This window comes from Neolamprologus brichardi, chromosome 9, assembly GCF_056152115.1.
Source record: "Neolamprologus brichardi isolate AB-2024 chromosome 9, ASM5615211v1, whole genome shotgun sequence".
NCBI classification, from domain to species: domain Eukaryota; kingdom Metazoa; phylum Chordata; class Actinopteri; order Cichliformes; family Cichlidae; genus Neolamprologus; species Neolamprologus brichardi.
In genome coordinates this window covers 39586050-39607380 of record NC_142112.1, presented here as the reverse complement: position 1 = coordinate 39607380, position 21331 = coordinate 39586050, and the positions used below count along the sequence as shown (strand labels likewise).

Below are 21331 nucleotides of genomic sequence, written 5' to 3'. Positions count from 1 at the left end.
TCTCTCTTCTCTTCTCTCTTATCCTGTGTGTGTGTTTTTTAAGTTGCTGTGAGCTCATCATAGAAAAACATCATAGAAACATGAAATGTGGAACGTCCTAAGATTTGATTTTCACCCAGGTGTCATCCACATATCTGAACCAATGGCTTGGTGGTGTTCCAGGGTAGGATAGCAAAGCCCTCTTTTCCACTTCTTCCATTTACAAATTGGGTGAAACTGGGAGCCCATGGCACACATATGTTTCTGCCTGTAGTACTGACCCTTGTATGTGAAGTAGGTGGAATGAAGACACAGTTCCAATCTCTCACCTTCTCAATAAGATGCTGTGATTGCAGCGATTCTTCAACTCTGTGTGAATGGTACTCATGGCCACTGATCAATGGCCATGAAAAATGTAAATATTAATGATGATGAAACTGAGCTCACAGTTTATCGTTAGTCAGTGGCGCTGGTTTCAGTCATTGTGCAAACGTACTGTGTATAAGGTTGGGGAAACCTGCAGTCAGCTGAGACTGAAGAAGTCACCAGGATGATGATGAAACATTTCTCCCACTGAAAACATGAACAGAGTCCTTTCCATACCTGATGCAGCATGGATCAAGACATACACCAATATCTGCACAAACTTCTTTGTTTCTTTTCAGTGCATTCATCACAGAGATTTGAAGTCGGCCAAGCTCTTTCAGTCTTTAAATGGGAAAGGTAACACTGACACTGATGAAGTGAACACTTAGAACAACAGACGTGTCAACAAGGAAGTATTTGCTTACATGCCACTGATGTTTTAACAGTGATTTAGTCTTTTGATGGACATGAGAAATGTAAAACATCTGTGTGGCTGGGTGAAGCCGAGTAATGCTTCTGCTTACATGACAGAGAGGGAAAATGAAAGAGTCTCTCTTTCATCTAATAATAAATGTTTTCTTATCTTTGGAAATATAATTTATATAATATATATTGTAGATATTAGTATATTATAGATTAAAAGGAGAAGCAGGGACCACAAATGTTATTGTAATGATGAAGTAAGATTATCAGTTTGTAAAAAAACAAATCAGAATAATGAGATGTGCACCTCTTGATAAAGACCTGACTTGGTTTAGTCTCAAGTTGTCAGCAGTTTTATGTAAAGTGATCGGTGTAAGCCCTGTTCTCATTCAAAGATCTTGAACTCAGTAGAAATTTAGGTCAGATCACTTTGAGCTTTTAAGGTGGCGTGTGAAGTTTTAATGCAAAAATGTTGATGCTTGTCTCACAGTCATCCTCGTTCTTTCTTTCTACAGCAAATTTTAACTCTACCATCATTTACAAGAGGTATGCTACCCTGCCTTCTTCTTGGTTCTTTCCTTTGTTAATTACTGTTAATGTCTCGGTTGACAGTCAGTTGGCAGGCCGATGGTACAAACATGCTGCCAGCGTGACTGGAGTTATTTTCCACAGTCAGCAGCATGACAGAGATGCATGACTGGTTTGAACTGCTTTTTGAAATACTTCACTGTGCTTGGTATAAAAAAAACAACTACATAGAGCAAGAAACATAGGTGTGTCCATAAATAGACCATATGTGAAAGCTGATGTAGCCACACAACCTCTTTGTGGTGATAGTTAGTTGCCAAACCTTCTGGAGGAAGCCTGGTCTTGTTAGGAGAGATGGCATCCATCCCACTTTGGATGGAGCACCTCTCATTTCTAGAAATATGGACAAATTTATTAAACCCCCCAAAATATGACTATCCAGAGTTGGGACCAGGAAGCAGAGTTGCAGCCTTACAGGCCTCTCTGCAGCTTCTCTCCTCCTGCTACCCCCCCCCCCCCCCAAAACAAACCCCATCTCCACAGAGACTGTGTCAGCTCCCAAAAAGACAAAAAACAAACTAAAAACCAGCAACAAACAACTTAAACATAAACAATCACAGAGAAAGAACAATACAGTATCCACATCTGAACCAAAGAGTAAAACAGTGAAATGTGGATTATTAAATATTAGGTCTCTCTCCTCCAAGTCTCTGTTAGTACATGACTTAATAATTGATCAAGAAATCAATTTACTCTGTGTGGAGATTTGTTAATTATTTTACTGTTACTATTCATAACCATTATCATTACCATTGCTCTGCTACAAGGGCCTGGACTTCTTTCACCCCCCCCCCCCTCACCCCCCCCCTCACCCCCCCCCTCCTCGTTCTCCTCTCCACCAAGTCAGGCCAAAGGTTCCACCTGCAGACAACACTGGTCAAGGCATTTGTAGCTGCTCACTGCCCTCTTGTAGTCGACAACTCAATTTGGTTCCTTCAGTCTAATTGTATTTGGAAGCAACACGGCTCTTTTCGTACATTGTGTAATGCTCTCATGACAGAATGGTGCTGTGCAAATAAAGCAGGTATTTAACTTTTCGTTTCTCTCTTCTCTCTTATCCTGTGTGTGTGTTTTTAAGTTGCTGTGAGCTCATCATAGAAACAACATCATAGAAATACATCATAGAAACATGAAATGTGGAACGTCCTAAGATTTGATTTTCACCCAGGTGTCATCCACATATCTGAACCAATGGCTTGGTGGTGTTCCAGGGTAGGATAGCAAAGCCCTCTTTTCCACTTCTTCCATGTACAAATTGGGTGAAACTGGGGAGCCCATGGCACACCCATGTTTCTGCCTGTAGTACTGACCCTTGTAAGTGAAGTAGGTGGAATGAAGACACAGTTCAAATCTCTCACCTTCTCAATAAGATGCTGTGATTGCAGCAATTCTTCACCTCTGTGTGAATGGTACTCATGGCCACTGATCAATGGCCATGAAAAATGTAAATATTAATGATGATGAAACTGAGCTCACAGTTTATCGTTAGTCAGTGGCGCTGGTTTCAGTCATTGTGCAAACGTACTGTGTATAAGGTTGGGGAAACCTGCAGTCAGCTGAGACTGAAGAAGTCACCAGGATGATGACGAAACATTTCTCCCACTGAAAACATGAACAGAGTCCTTTCCATACCTGATGCAGCATGGATCAAGACATACACCAATATCTGCACAAACTTCTTTGTTTCTTTTCAGTGCATTCATCACAGAGATTTGAAGTCGGCCAAGCTCTTTCAGTCTTTAAATGGGAAAGGTAACACTGACACTGATGAAGTGAACACTTAGAACAACAGACGTGTCAACAAGGAAGTATTTGCTTACATGCCACTGATGTTTTAACAGTGATTTAGTCTTTTGATGGACATGAGAAATGTAAAACATCTGTGTGGCTGGGTGAAGGGGAAAATGAAAGCGTCTATCTTTCATCTAATAATAAATGTTTTCTTATCTTTGGAAATATAATTTTATATTATATATTATAGATATTAGTATATTATAGATTAAAAGGAGAAGCAGGGACCACAAATGTTATTGTAATGATGAAGTAAGATTATCAGTTTGTAAAAAAACAAATCAGAATAATAAGATGTGCACCTCTTGATAAAGACCTGACTTGGTTTAGTCTCAAGTTGACAGCAGTTTTATGTAAAGTGATCGGTGTAAGCCCTGTTCTCATTCAAAGATCTTGAACTCAGTAGAAATTTAGGTCAGATCACTTTGAGCTTTTAAGGTGGCGTGTGAAGTTTTAATGCAAAAATGTTGATGCTTGTCTCACAGTCATCCTCGTTCTTTCTTTCTACAGCAAATTTTATCTCTACCATCATTTACAAGAGGTATGCTACCCTGCCTTCTTCTTGGTTCTTTCCTTTGTTAATTACTGTTAATGTCTCGGTTGACAGTCAGTTGGCAGGCCGATGGTACAAACATGCTGAAAATGAAAGAGTCTATCTTTCATCTAATAAAAAACTCAGAAACTCAGAAACCAGTCTTACTTGTTATCATCTATCGTCCACCTGGGCCTTACACAGAGTTTCTGTCTGATTTCTCAGACTTTATATCTAATTTAGTTCTGAGCTCAGATAAAATAATTATTGTGGGTGATTTTAACATCCATGTTGATGCTAAAAATGACAGCCTCAACATGGCATTAAATCTGTTATTAGACTCAATTGGCTTCTCTCAAAATGTAAAAGAACCCACCCACCACTTTAATCACACTCTAGATCTTGTTTTAACATATGGCATAGAAACTGAACATTTAACAGTGTTTCCTGAAAACCCTCTCCTGTCTGATCATTTCTTGATAACATTTACATTTACAATAATTGATTACGCAGCAGTGGAGAGTGGACTTTATCAAAGTAGATGTCTTTCTGAAAGCGCTAAGTTTAAGAATATAATCCACCCACTGTTATCATCTTCAAATCCCTGTACCAACACAGAGCAGAGCAGCTATCTGAACGCTACCCCAACAGAGGTCGATTATCTTGTTAATAATTTTACCTCCTCACTACGTACGACTCTGGATACTGTAGCTCCAGTGAAAACTAAGGTCTCTAATCAGAAGTACCTGACTCTGTGGTATAATTCTCAAACACGTACCCTAAAGCAGATGACTCGTAATCTGGAGAGGAAATGGCGTGTCACAAATTTAGAGGATCATTGTTTAGCCTGGAGAAATAGTGTCATGGTCGGACGGTCCTTCCCGGGCGACCTGCCTGTGTGTGTGTTTCTCTCTCTCTCCTCCTCCCCACCCTTGTTGTCTCCACCCAGCGGCTGACACACCTGCACCTAATTTGCCACCCAGCTGTCACTAATCATCCTTCATCGTGGGCTGAGGCATTTAACTGTGTGTCCAGACGGCAGTCGACGCTGGATTGTACTTGAAGCTCCGTAGTTAAAAGTGTTTGTTACTTGCAACTTAGCTTTAGCCGGCTAGCCTTCTCACCTGTTGTTGTCGCTTGTTTATAGGAGGAAGAGACACGGAGCAGGAGGTTGGAGAGGAGGAGCCCGCGGAATTAAAGAGGACACACACTCGGATAATCACTTTGGAAACTCACCTGCGCACCGCTGGAAGTTTCGAGAGGATCACTGTTGGATTTTGTTTTGAGACTGTTTTTGGGCACTGTAAATAAACGCACTGTTTGCTTCGCATCCAGAGCTCCCCAACTGAGTCCGTATTTTCCCATTACCCGTGACAGAACAATCCAGCCAGTAATGGACTCAGCGGACTCAATTCCCGTCCAGCGCGAGCTCGCGCTTCAAGCTGAACGGTTGGAACGACATGAAAAGATGCTGCAGCATGTTGCCGAGGAGCAGTCCGCGCTACTACAGGTGGTATCAGAACTGAAAGGTATGTTGCTTGCTACACCTAGAGCACCCGTTCAACCACCAGAGCCCCCTACACAACCACAACCACCAGTAGAGCTTCTAAATGTAGGTACACACATTACCTGTACCTGGAAAAATTCACTGGAGATTTGGACAAAAGCCAGGAATTTTTGACTCAATGCTCTCTGATTTTTAGGCAGCAGACTCGAGCTTATGCCTCTGATATTGCCAAAATCACCCTCATGGTTGAGCTCATGACCGGACGAGCTCTGCTGTGGGCTCAAGCAGTCCTGAGCGCCCAGCCCTCCATCTCATATAGTGATTTTTTTTTTAGCAAATTTCTGTGTGTGTTTGACAAAGGATCTAATATGACAGTGCTGCTCATCGCATGTTTACTTTAAAGCAGGGCCGGCGGAGCGTGGCAGACTTCTCTGTGGACTTTTTGGGCAACCGTGGCTCAGGCGGTTGGGAAGTGTATCTGTAACTGGAAGGTCGCCGGTCCGATCCCCGGGCTCTCTGTCCTGGTCGTTGTGTCCTTGGGCAAGACACTTTACCCTACCGCCTACTGGTGTTGGCCAGAGGGGCCGATGGTGCGATATGGCAGCCTCGCTTCTGTCAGTCTGTCCCAGGGCAGCTGTGGCTACAACCGTAGCTTGCCTCCACCAGTGTGTGAATGCGAGAGTGAATGAATAGTGGCATTGTAAAGCACTTTGGGTGCCTTGAAAAGCGCTATATAAATCCAATCCATTATTATTATTACTTTTGGATCTTGGCCGAGGAGATTGGCTGGGAGGAGAGGGCGCGCCGAGGAGCATTCCTAAACAGCTTAAATGAGAATGTTAAACGTGAGTTGGCCACTAAAGAGCTTCCTAAATTGTTAAGCACCCTGGTTAACATGTGTATCAGTCTAGACGACCATATGCGGGAGTTTGGCAGGCGGACTGGAGATGGGCGACGGTCAGTAGGGGGCGTAGGAGTTCCGACTGGACTCCCGTCTCTCGAGTGGAGAGAGGAGGAACCGGACTCACCTGCTGACGAGGAGCAACCCATGCAGCTGGGACGGACTAAATTCACCCGGAGCAGAAGACAACTGGTGGGTGAGTGTTTTGCGTGCGGGAGGAAGGGCCATTTCGCGGACACCTGTCCATCACAGCTAAAAGACTCAGCCCGTCAGTTAAAGGTGGGGATACTGACGGGTGTGCCGGTTAATACTTTCCTCCACCTCAGCTGCCCCGCTAAATTACGGTTTCTTTCCCGCACCCATTCTTGTGATAGCTCCTATTAGTGATGCACTAATAGGAGCTGAACAAAGTTTTTTGGATGAGGCTTTGGCCCACAAAATTGGTTTGCCTGTTGTTCCCCTACCTGAAGCGCTCCAAGTGTCAGCGCTTAATGGCAGACCTTTAGCTTCTGTCACTCACCGCACTCAAGAAATCACACTCACTCTCTCCGGCAATCACACTGAGCAGATGTTCCTGTTTCTCTTCAAAGCACCTGACACACCCTTAGTTTTGGGATTCCCCTGGCTCCAGCGACACAATCCACAGATTGATTGGGCTAAGGGATGTATCGTGGGGTGGAGCACCCGTTGCCATGAGCAGTGTTTACGCTCTGCGGTGCCGGGTTGCATGTCAGACGATCCTGCAGGGCCGCCCACTCGCCCCGACTTGTCAACCATGCCCGCCGAATATCACGATCTAGGTCGAGTCTTTAGCGAAGACGGGGCCCAATCGCTCCCCCCCCCATCGTCCGTACAACTGCGGGATTGATTTGCTCCCAGGCGCCCCCTTGCCCACAAGCCGACTCTATAGTATCTCGAAACCTGAGCGCGAGTCTATGGAGCGCTATATTACGGACTCCCTGGCAGCTGGCATCATCCGCCCCTCCACCTCTCCCTTGGGCGCAGGCTTCTTTTTTGTTGACAAAAAGGGATAAGACCCTATGCCCCTGCATTGACTATCGGGGACTAAACAAAATCACTATCAAAAACAAATATCCCCTACCTCTGCTCGCCTCAGCTTTTGAACTCCTTCAAGGGGCCACCCATTTCACCAAACTTGATCTCCGCAATGCTTATCACCTGGTCCGCATCCGCGAGGGGGACGAGTGGAAGATGGCCTTCAACACCCATCTGGGCCACTTCGAGTACCTGGTAATGCCGTTTGGACTCACTAACGCCCCTGCCGTCTTCCAAGCCCTGGTAAATGATGTTCTACGAGATTTTTTGAACCACTTCGTGTTTGTTTATCTTGACGACATTCTGATTTTCTCCAGATCCAGAGCTGAGCATGTTAAGCATGTGAGACTGGTGTTGCGCCGCCTGCTGGAGAATCGGCTGTTTTGTAAAGCGGAGAAATGTGAGTTTCATGCCTCAACTGTCTCTTTTCTGGGTTTTATCATTGAACAGGGCCGGTTGCGAGCGGACGAGCCTAAGGTCAAAGCTGTGTTGGAGTGGCCTGTGCCCGGCACCCGTAAGAAGTTGCAAAGTTTTCCGGGATTCAGCAACTTCTACAGACGTTTCATCCGGGACTTCAGTAAGGTAGCATTGCCTCTCACACAACTCACATTTCCCAAACAGCCGTACCTGTGGTCTCCGGCAGCTCAGCAAGCATTTGACCGTCTCAGGAGCCTGTTCGCCTTGGCCCCCATCCTGGCCCAGGCTGACCTCGCCCTGCCATTCGTGGCGGAAGTGGACGCTTCTGATTCGGGAGTTGGGGCGGTTCTCTCTCAATGCCAGGAAGGTAAATTACACCCCTGTGCCTTTTTCTCCCGTCGTCTCACTTAGGCCGAAAGGAATTATGACATGGGCGACCGGGAGCTTCTTGCTATCAAGTTGGGGCTGGAGGAGTGGCGGCACTGGTTGGAGGGGAGCGAACATCCTGTTGTCGTGTGGATGGACCACAAGAACCTGGCCAGGTGGGCATTGTTTTTTTGCACGGTTTGACCTAACCATTACCTACTGGCCCGGGTCCCGGAACATGAAACCAGACGCCTTGTCACCAATGTTCCCTCTAAGCTGCGCACGTCTGCAACTGCACACTGCTGGCACGGTCTCTGCGCACAGAAAATCTGCGTTGCGCACAGAAAAAAAAATCTAACCTGAATTGAAATTAAAATTAATACTTTAACAATTCTGTTCGGCAGTGTTAGTCAGTGACTGGCTGCTCCCGTATGGGATTAGAACGATACCACCATATTCCATAGTCCAGCCAAAAATGCGATTCACATTCGTATATACGCAGCCAATCAACGTCGTTGACAGGCTATGACAGCGTCCTTATGTGCCGACACCAGAGTTTTAGCGAGCAAAGCGGCTGATGTGGAGTGAAGCCACGTTAATGACAACGACTACAACCATTGGAGATGTGAGCAGGACAGACGGAACAACTGACGGGAAAAGTGTGGACTTCATACCAGTTTTTAAATTGTGTTGATCGGCCACGTAAAACCAGAGTTATGATAAAATATCTGCAATGTTTGTTTTTCTTCCTGAATACTGTCGTTGTTTATATTTACTGTGGGAAGAAACGGTAAAAATTGTGTTTTATAATAAATAATATGTAGTGTTGTCAATAGTTTTGTTGTGTGTGTCAGAACAATGAGGCGACTGCTGAATGTTACAGGTGTCACAGCAGTGATACATCTGCTGCTGTCAGGCCTGCAGGTATCAGGCTGTTGTTCTTTATCTCATAGTGGACAGAAATTGTTTTTTGGAGTGACACAAATAATTTGTGTGGCATCAAATTTGATGCAGAACAGCTGATTGTTCTGTAAATAGTTTGAAATGTTTATTTTAAAAAAACGCCTTGGCTGCATTTTTAGGTAAAAAGCTGCAAAAAACTTGTTTGCATAACTCAGTTACTTTTTTAAAGAAGTAACTAGATCATTAATTGCCCAACATTGGTCATTATTTACTGTATGTTACAGACAGAGAGTTACAGACTCTCTCCCAGACCACAGACTCATGATACAAGTCAGAGCTTTATTTAAAAAAAAAAAAGAAAGAAAAGAAAGTTGTGACTTGGATGGATTCGATGCTGGCGTGACCACAGTGCATACGTCTGATGTCACTCACAGTGGTCCACGAGATCGCTCAGGGAGTTTGTGTGTTTGCTCAGACACGTGAAAAATTAGAGAGAACACTGGTTAGAATAATTATATCTATTAATGAATCCAACATGAAACTAAGAAACATAAAAGCAGTTGCAACATGATCCTCCAAACCCAACTCTGTCTCCAGAGATGGTGCTCACATCCACCTGCAGCATCTTTATATACGAAGCAGGGCACAGTCCTGCCAAGTTTACGGCATGTACGCTATGTGAGAGAACAATAAGAGCTGCAAAACTGGTCTGAGCAGGAAAACACACCTGTTTAAAAATATATATACTGGAAATGAGGTGAGCTACAGCCTACGCAGAGTAAATTAAACCTAACTTCTCTGATTCCTGGCACACAGACGTGTAATTGTTATCCTGTAAACACGGGGTTACGCCTGAAAACAAGTTTAATCCACGTGATAGTTTCTACTTTGCTTCTTTTAAAGACAGTTTTAAAATGTCACAGTACTTAAATTCACATAAACACACTAACTACACACTAACTACACAAGATTTGTGCTAAACGTTGCAAATCTCTCACATCTCAAAGCACCGCCGTCACTCCTAAAACTTCCTCCCGTTACTTAACAACTAAATGCCATGTTGCCATATCATTTTTTGATTGGTCCACATGGTACATTTTCCACCAATAGGAAAGGACGGGGCGTTTTTGGTATTGTTTTTGTTCACAGGCTTTCGAGCGTTTTCCTTATAAAACGCAGTTTGTACCGTTTCTTCCTGCAGTAAATATAAACGACGACAGTATTCAGGAAGAAAAACAAACATTGCAGATATTTTATCATAACTCTGGTTTTACGTGGCCGATCAACACAATTTAAAAACAGGTATAAAGTCCACACTTTTCCCGTCAGTTGTTCCATCTGTCCTGCTCACATCTCCAATGTACGCATCCATCACAGACTCTTACAGTTTAAAGTGTTACTCTGAGAGACAACATCACACATCTTTGAGCCGCTAGTACAGCTACTACTGTTAAAAAACAATTCCAGTAAAAGCAAAGGTACTGATTCCACTTCTTTAATAAGATAAAAGTAAAAAAGTATAAGCTCTGGAATATACTCGAAGTAAGAGAGTAAAAGTATCTCAATGAAAAACATTTCTACCACCTACTTTTATGAATGTAATAATAAAATAATGTTAGTAAATAGAAATACAAGTTTATTTCCGTCTAAATTTTAATTCTAATAAATGCACTCAGCTTGAATCAGTTAAGCAGAACAAGAGTAGAGAAAAAGAAGGAAAATAAAAAAATGTCTCTATTGTCTGTTGCGTACATTGTAGAGGGCGACTCTGCCTCTAAATGGGAACAGGGACTCGGTCTTCTCCCTCCCTGTGAAATACAGCAGTTGGATCTTTAGCGAGGTCCAGTTGATTTCATCCAAGAAACGTCATCAGTTCTAAAATTAAACGGTGGCGCTTCCCAGATATTTAAACTCTAGTGGAGTGGTCCCTTTAGTGTTGAGGCACTATACAGAACTGCAGTCTGTGGGGATGAAGTGCTATGGAAAAACACAAAAAGGCACAGAGTTGTTGATTTATTAGTCAGATATTTGATTTACAAAAACAAATTTAATCTCATTCAATACAAAAGTCTTTCCAGCTGAAATCAGACGAAACATTCTTAAAAATGCTGACCTGATAGAAAGACTAGAAATGCTCTCAGCTTTCTATGGAAACACACACATAAGTGATCCATATGTAGACAATTCAAACAGGATCTTTATTCAGACAGAGGAAATCAAACACAACTTTTCTCTAGTTTGTCTCAAACACACAAACTGAGGGTCTGATCATTTATTACAGTCAGTCCCACCTCAGCAGAGAGGTGTACTACAATGCCAGATTAACGTTCTTTTGAGCTATCTGGAGCTCAAAAGTCAAAGGTCAGAGTTTCCTGTGTCATGAAATTGGCTCTGTTTTTACCTGGCTAAATCCCCATGGTAACTGATGATGAACACGTACCCTGGTTGGGAGCAGGTTATGCTCAGAGCATTGGTTTCAAATTCAGCTGGAAGGCTACATTTTCACTGATTATTTTATTTACATGTTTAAAGTCATTTTAGATTCTGTGCTGGGAAAATATGTTTTGAATATAGCAGGCCTTAGAGATAGGAGAGGATTTCGCTCATTCTGGGGGGAGCTGCTACTTCACCACAACGAAAGGATCCAATTGAGGTGGTTTGGACATCTCACTAGGATGCCTCCTGGGCAGTGAGGTATTCCAGGCATGTCCTTCTTGGGTGACATGCCTGAATCTCACCCCAGACTGGAGGCTGGAGAGAGGGATGTCTAGACTCCTCTGCTTGAGCTGCCCCGCGTCTTGGCCCTAAGATTTGTCGAGGGAGGTAACGCAAAGAAAGCCTGAGCGTGTTAACCTTTGTAGTACACCCCCCTGAATGAACAGCTGTTTTAACACAAAGAGACATGGCTTTAGCGGCAGGCATTTCCCGTGAACTGCAGTAGTGAGGAGGATGTGCACAGCAGCAGTTGTCCGGCTAGTCTGGTCAGAGAGGTGATGCAGCACACCAGCGAGCTGAAGAGAGAGACAGAAAAATTTAGTCAAATAAACTCATAATAAGCAATGTTACATGAGGCAATATGGCTGTTTTCCAATGCCTACACTGAATAAAGCTAGTATAAAGTTGAAATTCAGTGACTCTGATCAGCATCATCACCTTAAATTTAAAGTGAGGTCTGCTACCCTTGATGTAACCAAACACTGACCATGAACGCCACAGCTGCTCTGTACCACTCCAACATTGCTTATTACTGTATATTTTAACACATGAAGCAGATTTATCTGCACTGAAGCTGCCAGAGTGCCATTCTGGATTGTTCCTGAGTGTTATTAGTTTAAGTCTATGTACCAGGTATGACCAGCGAGTTAAAGAGAGTCAGGAGGGCCAACAAGCAAAGAAAAAAGAAACATCATCTTCCTTGATCTGCAGCAGCGATGCAGAGGACTTCCACCCCACACAGCAGACCTCTACAGCCACTTGTGGAGGTGGTGCTGATACTAACTGTTCTCCTGTGTTGGAGCTGGATCAGAAGTTCTGCACACCCTAACATTTTCTGTGTCAAATTTTATTTGCAAGTACCTCGTAATAACTGGATAGTTTCTGCAAAGTGTTCATAAAGTTCTGTGTCAAAATTGGAGAAAAGGTAAGAAATATAAACGTACAATGTAACTAGAAAAGACTTTGCACAACACTGCTGAGACTGTTACTGTGATCAGGCTCAGCTTACTCAAGGATGCGTTTGATCCTGGTGAATCTGAAGTCGTATGAGAGTGTGTGCGTCTCATACACTGTGGCCCTGATGGTGAGGCAGCACAGGAAGTCTTTAGGCTGCAGTTTGTAGAGGTCAAAGGTCACTTTGGCAATCCCACTCTTCTTTGGCTGACGAAAGCATGGAATAATCTGAAACACCAACATGTTCAGAAAATTTTGATTTGGGTAAACGGCTTTTTAACTTTATGTGTTTTTAAAAACAAGCTATATGATTCTGGGCAACAAAACATGTATTTAAGAAGAATTATTTATTTAAGTTCTGATTCATTTCCTGTCTGTTTCCTGTCTGTTTCCTGTCTGTTCTTCATGCTGCTGAAGTGTGTGAACTTCCCTCCTGGGCTCAGTGAAGAGAGATCATCTCACTTCCTAAATGCACACAGACACATCATCTCTGCTCTCACCTTGCTCTCTGTCCACATCTCCCCCTTCTCCAGCACCATCAGCAGTGTGCTGTTGGGCAGCGACTGGAAGAACTCCTCTGAGTCCACCACAGTCCCGTCCTCCTCCAGGACCAGAGTCAGGAACTGGTAGGACATCATGAACACCCTCGCTGCCTGGGACACAAAACAGGAGAATCAATTCAAAGAGTCAGAATCTGATGATTTCTTCGTCTCTTCACAACAACTGTACAGGATGAGAATGTTTTTATGATTCACCTGTTCAAATTCAATTAAGGCCCAAAGTTACCATTAGTAGGGGTGTGGCCACTTTGATTAGCAGGTGCATGGTGACACATGTCAGGGACAAGGTGCAGGTCAGATGAGTTTGTGAGGCACTTTGTTGAATGATTTCCTGTCTCCAGGAATGCTGTTCTTCTCTCAGTGTCACTCACTGCCTTGCTTGTCCATAAACTTTCTACCTGGTTTTGTTCTTTGGAGGGCTTTATCCGGGACTTTATGAATCTGGGTGACCACATCATTCCATATATCTTCTGCTGATTTATTCTTACCCACTTCTATTATAATGACAGTGTTTACAAGCTGCTCTTTATACTTCAGTAACTGCCACCACTTAATATGTCTGTGAAGGTCCTCAGTCATCCAGGTCATCGCAGTCTAAGGAGCTTGGAAAGAAAAGCGTCTGAACTTCTTTAAGTTGCTTGAAGATGTTTCACCTCTCATCCGAAAAGCTTCTTCAGAACTGAAGAAGCTTTTCGGATGAGAGGTGAAACGTATTCACACTTTTCTTTCCAAGCTCCTTAGACCACCACTTGATTTGAAAACCCTGGGTCAAGTAAGGTCTTCTCTTCTCTTCTAGATCAAGACACACATCCATTATGAGAAGGAGATGTTGGAGGCTGGAGGTGTAGGACAGAATCATTTTTGTGTTACTTGTTCAATCTCCAGACAAGTAAATGGTAAATGGCCTGTATTTGTATAGCGCTTTACTCGTCCCTAAGGACCCCAAAGCGCTTTACACAACCAGTCATTCACACACTGGTGATGGCAGCTACTAGTGATGGGTCCTGCAACACTGACGGACCGACGCTTGTATCAAGCTCACCCAGCAATGCCTGTATCAGTGCGTGCGTCGCTTTAAGAAGTCACGTGATCGATACAGCTGCTGTCTCGCTCATTGCCAACGCGCCAAACTGTGTTTAAAAGGTACCGCATCCGCATCTAACAACGGAATGAGTCACCACCAAAAAAACCCACAAAATTACTCTCGCAAAGATAAAGAAAAAAAACATCTCTCCATAACAAAGTTGAACCAGAAAGAAAAAGAAATGTTTCTGCTGTGTGGGATCATTTTGATCCTTTAACTGCAAATAATATAATATAATAGTTTGTCTTTGTTTCAGTGTAATCTATCAGGACAGGAAAAACAGCAATGTGACTTGAAGTGTAAATTATTTATTTCATTTATGCAGGTTAAATGTCGCATCTGTTCTGCGGAGCTTTCTTACACAAACAAAAGCACCTCCTCAGTGTTTAGACGTTACAGAGCCAAACATGAAAATAAAACAATCACACCGAGAATGAACACAGGTCGGGCTGGTTTTTTTTTTTTTTTTTTTTTTTTTTTTTTTTTTTTTCTTCTTTGGCTCTCGGAGGAGGCGGACGCACTTTTTCTCCTCTCCCTTATCTTCCCTGCTTATGTCCTTGTCTAGTCTCGTGGTTTTTTTGTATTTTCCCTGGAACATTCTCTCACAGTCTGTTCTCTAAAACCTAAAAGAGGAATTATGGATTGAATCAACTGGTCCCTGAATGCAATTGACACCCCTTTCTCAACGAGAAGTTTGGGCTTGGGTGAGCCTGAGTGCTGAAGATATCTACCTATTCGGAACCATGGTAACAGGGTTCTGGCGGATCGGAGCTGGCTTGGCCCTGACCTATCGAAGAATTAAGAAAGCGGAACCGGCTGTTCAAACCCCCACAAGGCTGCCCGCTGGGATTGGAACGATGGGAGAGGCGTGAGTTTCTCAAAATGGGCTCATTGAGTCAGCACGGATAAGATCTTGGAGAGGCTACGGCTGCTGTGAATACTCAGAATAAGATCTCTGACTGCAGACTGGATACATCTCGGAAGGGCTAGCCCGGAATAACATCTCTGGGCGCAAAATTGGATGACATCTCGGGGAGGCACACTGCCGTGAGTTCTCTGAAATCGGCTCCTTGAGCACAAGAAATGACAACATCACAGAACGCAAGTATGGCGAAGCTCGCGGCTCTCCAACGGGAGATTAAGAGACCAGTGTTGGACTGTAGAACTGCTTTGAAATTCATATGAGCTGTTCGCACTAAAGTAAAAAAATAACATCACTTCATGTGGATACCCTCTCGGCGCCAGCTACAAGGCCGGAGCTGAACAAAACACCCTGATAACGACTGTGTTTAGTCTGTTCCTTCCCATTCCATGCAAGGCCACCTGGGTTGGCTGGAAGACTGTTTACTTAGCCTGGCAGGGCGAAGGACACTGTCTCAGCTGAACTATGGAAACGCACACACATACATATACTGATACTGATAAGCACTCACCGACGCATCACCCTCCCTACCCTGGATCCAACGCCACCTCCAACGCTTACCTCCCCTCTGATGTGGACATTGGGTCAGTTGGAGGCGCAGTCGAAAGATTGCAGCGGTCCCAGATCAGATGTACACACTGGAACTCTTTCCCATGTTGCTGTCTGTGTTTATTGTGCTATGGTGTGTTGATATCTGTGCATTCCTGTATTATCCTTCTGTGTTACACATTTCGATGTTTTTTTCCTCGCTACCTAGCCTGACCTGTCTCCCCAATGTGATGTTTGTGTATTGTATGTACGGTCGGCAAGGTCTGTCATCTCGGTTGTGGGCAAAAGACCTGCAACTGACAAATAAAGGCTATCTCATCATCATCATCATCATCATCATATAGACACTGAACAGCTTTATCGTCATTTTTTTTTATTAATATGTGTTTTATTATTTTGAAATCAAGCATCTAGGAAGACTGCTCTGGACCAGGCAGTCCTGAATTTTATTATAAAGGACTGCCAACCCCTTAGTATTGTGGAGAGTGTCAGAGAAACATTCCATGATCAGAGGATCCTTTAACGTACTCGGGGATGAGGAAGACATCTTATCAGAACCTTTTCCACCTGGCTTTACAGTTTTTGTGTACCCCAGCTTCATCTGTGCCTGTGAGTTTTCCAAAGCTGTGGAAATGGTGTAAAAAAAACGCAATAGACTGAATGCAAAAACATTGGATAAACTTATTTTTCTGAATCGAAATTTATAATAAACTCTGAGTCAAATGGGTAATATTACATTCACAATACTTTCATTTTAATTTTCACTTAATGTCATTCACAATATATTTTAAAAGATGTCTACAATATTTGCAATATAAAAGATATAAAAATGATTCCATGGAAAGTACCTTACAGTGTATAAGGATGACTAGGTCATTGAATCAGTGTCTGTCGTGAGTCTCAAGTAAGTTGCCTGCAATGATATTTAAGGTCCAGCAGGTGTCAGTATGGAGCAAAATGGCAACACTGTCGACACAGTATGGATGCAGTTTGGGGAATGTGCTGAAACGCTTCATGAGGCCTCATCTACCCATCACTAGCAGCTACATTGTAGCCACAGCCACCCTGGGGCGCACTGAGGCGAGGCTGCCGGACACTGGCGCCACCGGGCCCTCTGACCACCACCAGTAGGCGATGGGTGAAGTGTCTTGCCCAAGGACACAACGACCGAGACTGTCGGAGCCGGGGCTCGAACCGGCAACCTTCCGATTACAAGGCGAACTCCCAAGTAAATAAACAATCTGCATTGCCATTACGCCACTACAATACATGATAACATGATAATTTGTCTAAAGGGGTTAGGGTTAGGGGGTTAGGGTAAACAGATCTGTTTAAAGGTTTGGCTGCTCTTAATCTTTGTGTTGTTTGCTGTGTGGACATACTGAAGTTTCCCACTGAGAAAAATAAAGTTACCATTGATCATTGGGCTTTCCACTATAATTCCAGTGCCATTTCAACTTGAACTCATGCCTTGTAGTAGAATTTGAAGTCCTCGAAATTCCCTTACCCACCCTCCCACTTTCTCTTTTGGATGCATGGTATGTCATCTCTTTAGCAATTCACTCATTATACAGATGTTGATGGTATCGCAAAAAATTAAATCTGTTCATCTGGACGTAGCGTTTTTAGTGGGAGAACCGGTTTCCTTATAAACAGTACATTTGCATAATGGCTGAACCTAGCACTACTGAAAGAACAATGGGCTGGGAGGTCAGGTCCTTAATCGTAATTATGCAATTCTCATGACCATTGATCAACAACCACTAATCAATGGCCATGAGTACCATTCACAGAGAGTTGGGGAATGGCTGCAATCAGAGCGTTGTAAGATGGTGACAGATGGACCCTTAGGCCCCCTCCTCGATTCAGAGATGGTCTTTCCCTTTTTACGTAAATGGCCTCCTTGACTCCGCCCCCAAACCAGCGTTCCTCCCTGTCCAGGATGTGTACATCTTCATCATTGAAAGAGTGTCCACTGGCCTGTAGGTGTAGATAGACTGCAGAGTGGCTGCAAAGGCTTTGATCAGTGGTTGTTGATCAATGGTCATGAGAATTTGCATTTGCATAATTATAAAGAAACTGACCTCCCAGCCCATTGTTCCTTCAGTGGTGCTAGGTTCAGCCATTATGCAAATGTACTGTTTATAAGATTGAAACCTGCAGTCAGCTGAGACTGAAGAAGTCACCTGGATGAGTGACGAAACGTTTCTCCCACAAAACGCTACGTCCAGATGAACAGAATCAACTTTTGGAGATTTACTTACCTGGATGATTGAGATGCATCAGGACGATGTTGATGGTACAGATTCATAAATAAGCTGTAAGGTGTTCAAGGGCCTGCTTATTCAAGACCTTGTATGTAAGAATAATGATTTTAAATTTTATTCTTTAATAAACAGGAAGCCAATGAAGGGAAGCCAAAACAGGAGAAATCTGCTCTCTCTTTCTAGTCCCTGTCAGGACTCTTGCTGCAGCATTTTGGATTAACTGAAGGCTTTTCAGGGAGTTTTTAGGACATCCTGATAATAATGAATTACAGTCGTCCAGCCTGGAAGTAATAAATGCATGAACTAGTTTTTCAGCGTCACTCTGAGACAGGATATTTCTAACTTTAGAGATGTTGCACAAATGGAAGAACGCAGTCTTACATATTTGTTTAATATGGGATTAAAGGGCATATCCTGGTCAACTTCTTTGGTGGTCACTGATGTGTGTTATCTGGCTTCATGGATAGATAGAGTTGGGCGGATAGCATCATCTGGATAGCAGTGAGAATGTACGCTATGCCTTCTAATAATAGTGCCCGAGGGAAGGATGTATAATGTGAACAGAACTGGTCCAAGCGTGTAAGTTAAAAATAACTTTGGTGTTTGAAGAAGATTTACATGATCAAAGTTATTCAAACACCTTTTAATACCTACAGCCTGTTTAATCTCCATAGTAAAATATTAAGGTCAATAGTATCGAACGCTGCACTGTTCCTAAAGACTGCTTAAAGAAACTACTAAAAAGGGGGTTCAGGTTGTAATGAAGAATAAAGGTAATCATACCAAATATTGAATTTAAAGTGTGTTTAAATTGTACAAACTGTTTTTGCCTTATTTAACATTTTTCCATGTTTGCACCTGTTTCTTCTTTTCTTAACAAAATATAAAGAAATGAGAGCTGGCTCAAGACTTATGCACACTACTGTTTATTGTCTAAGAGAGTTTACAGGTTGTTTTTACCTGCTCCAGGAGCTCATCTAGAGAAGACGCAGTCAAACTTCGCCGCCGCATCCGGCTGTATGTGCACACTCTGAAACGGCGAGGCTGATTTAGGGGCAGCATGAGTCGAGAGATGGTCTGGACTGTGGACACGAACCTGCAGGTCATTCAAAGTTTACTGCATCACAGTTTGATCTTATAGTCAAGTCGGAGGTTTTAATAACCTCAGACTTACATCCATAAAAACCCTCTCAGCTGCTTTCACTATTTGAAAGGTTCAGTAATCCTATTTACTGAGTGGCTGCCATTGTTCTTCTGCAGTTCTGCACACGCAACTTCCTCTGCAAACTCTAAAAATGTCCTGGAAACAATTTGACGTACAGCTGGTTTGAGTGAAATTGCCAATATTTGTCTAATCCCCAGATTTACGATAACTAAACTGAATTTATAAAACTCAACTTTAAGTTTTGATAACATTTAACAAACTCACCTCATCAGAGTCTCTGGCAGCAGCGTTTTGGCGTATTTCACTCCGGCCTGGATGGACAGCAGCGCCATCGTGAAGTCAGAGATTCAAACAGTCAGACAGCAAGCTGAAGAAAAGCTGCTGCAGCCAGAGGCAGCTGAGAGGAACTATGGAGAATCCATGAAGAATGGCAGCCTGTGATTGGTCACCAATAAAGAACAGAGAGCCAATAGGATGAAGGATCATGTAGGCATCCAATTAAAATGAATGAATGCTGCAAAAATAATTTAAAAAGGTGAAAAAAGATAGACAGAGATGAATAAACAGCAGGGATCAGATGGAATAACTTTATTCTCAAAACAAAACTGATATCAATGAGACAAGAAGGGTTATAGCTTCACATCTGACCCATAGTTACAAACAAAGAACAACATACCAAGGGTATGCAAATCAAGATCAAGTGTGAACCTTACTGTGAAACTTCAGCCACATTTCAGAGAAGATTTACTTTATTTAGAGTCAGCGGGTTTCAGTCTCAAGGTTCCTGAACTGGGGCTTGGGCCCCTTAAATGGGTCAAGAGATACGCAAATCATTACTTAAATTATGATCATAAACTCTGAGCAGGGCTGTTTGAGTAGCTGACAGAAACTCATCTCAAATGCAATAAGCAGGTAGAAACACTGGGAGCTGGTTGGCCAACACTTTTTCTGAAGTTTTGGAGATAAAAGGAAATTTTTTAATTAGTCTAAAGTGCTGAGAAAGGGACAAGTCGGGGTTAACGTTTTGTTTTGTTTTTAAAAAGGGCAAATAGCAACCTGTGTAAAATACGAAGCCAGTTCAATGCAAGTCTGATGTGTTTTCCTCCTATGAAGCATTGCTGTCTCTGTTGGCCCTTCAATTGCTGATTCGTTTAAACAACATTCGGAGTGTAAATCGGTGCGTTGTTTTATTCACACTTCTGTGAGATTACCTGAAGTGCTTCGCCTCGCTGCCCTCTCAGCGTCTGTGCTCAGAGAAAACTGCCTCCAGTCCAGATCCGTAAGCAGCTTGTAGAGCTGGAATGCTTTTGTTTCACAACAAATGAGCCTGCAGATTACAGGAGATCATTTTAATTTGGTGAGAGAATAAATAAGAACCAAGCCTTTATTTTTCTAACAGAAACAAATGAACTTTGACACAAAGAAAGGTCAGCAAACACCCACAGGACGGAAGGAACGTTTGCAGCCGACTGTGATCGACTGAGGTGTTTTTCAGCTGGTAAAGAGACACAAATGTTTTACTTCCTTATTTTTAGAAACATTCGGAACCGCTACATCGATCACTACGTCTTCTTCTGTTTGTCTACCACCACTATGTCCGGTTGGTTAGCCACCACCATTTTGTCCGTCTGTATCTGGAAGTCCCACAGGATCTTAGCTCGGTCATTCTCCACGTATATAGGGGGGCGTCTCCTATTTTGACCTCAGGACTTCCAGGTTATACTCAGCACAGATGTTCCTGTACGCTATGCCGGCCACTTGGTTATGGCGTTCCATGTATGCCTTGCCTGCTGGCATCTTGCACCCTGCTGTTATGTGCTGGATTGTCTCTGGGGCATCTTTACACAGCCTGCACCTGGGGTCTTGCCTGGTGTGATAGACCCCAGCCTCTATGGATCTTGTACTCAGAGCTTGTTCTTGTGCTGCCATGATTAGTGCCTCTGTGCTGTCTTTCAGTCCAGCTTTGTCCAGCCACTGGTAGGATTTCTGGATATCAGCCACCTCCTCTATCTGCCGGTGGTACATACCGTGCAGGGGCCTGTCCTTCCATGATGGTTCCTCGTCTCCCTCCTCTTTCTTGGGTTTCTGCTGCCTGAGGTATTCACTGAGCACGCTGTCAGTTGGGGCCATCTTCGTGATGTATTCTTGGATGTTTGTTGTCTCATCCTGGACTGTGGTGCTGACACTCACCAGTCCCCGGCCCGCTTCCATCCACTTAGCGTACAGCCTCAGGGTGCTGGACTTGGGGTGAAACCCTCCATGCATGGTAAGGAGCTTTCTCTTCTT

The 21331-nt window shown here is 43.4% G+C and overlaps 1 protein-coding gene across 1 annotated transcript; it reads right to left on the bottom strand.

Moving 5' to 3' along the window:
- Nucleotides 1-10827: 10827 nt before the first annotated feature.
- On the bottom strand, nucleotides 10828-20372 carry cidea (cell death inducing DFFA like effector a). The gene is made up of 6 exons (XM_087846654.1): nucleotides 20257-20372; nucleotides 19310-19480; nucleotides 18841-18976; nucleotides 12999-13151; nucleotides 12554-12726; nucleotides 10828-11840 (listed from the first exon to the last, which is right to left on the bottom strand). The coding sequence occupies exons 2-6, from the start codon at nucleotides 19375-19377 to the stop codon at nucleotides 11738-11740; spliced, it is 633 nt and encodes a 210-aa protein (XP_087702780.1). The 5' UTR covers nucleotides 19378-19480; nucleotides 20257-20372; the 3' UTR covers nucleotides 10828-11737.
- Nucleotides 20373-21331: the final 959 nt, after the last annotated feature.

What these genes read in the sequence shown, in the direction of transcription:
- cidea (XM_087846654.1), bottom strand. Translation starts at nt 19,377, where the DNA reads ATGGCGCTGCTGTCCATCCAGGCCGGAGTGAAATACGCCAAAACGCTG. An exon ending in CTGCCAGAGACTCTGATGAG is followed by an intron (nt 18,977 to 19,309) that starts GTGAGTTTGTTA and finishes AATGACCTGCAG; the next exon opens with GTTCGTGTCCACAGTCCAGA. An exon ending in AGGATCAAACGCATCCTTGA is followed by an intron (nt 11,841 to 12,553) that starts GTAAGCTGAGCC and finishes CTCTCTCTTCAG; the next exon opens with CTCGCTGGTGTGCTGCATCA.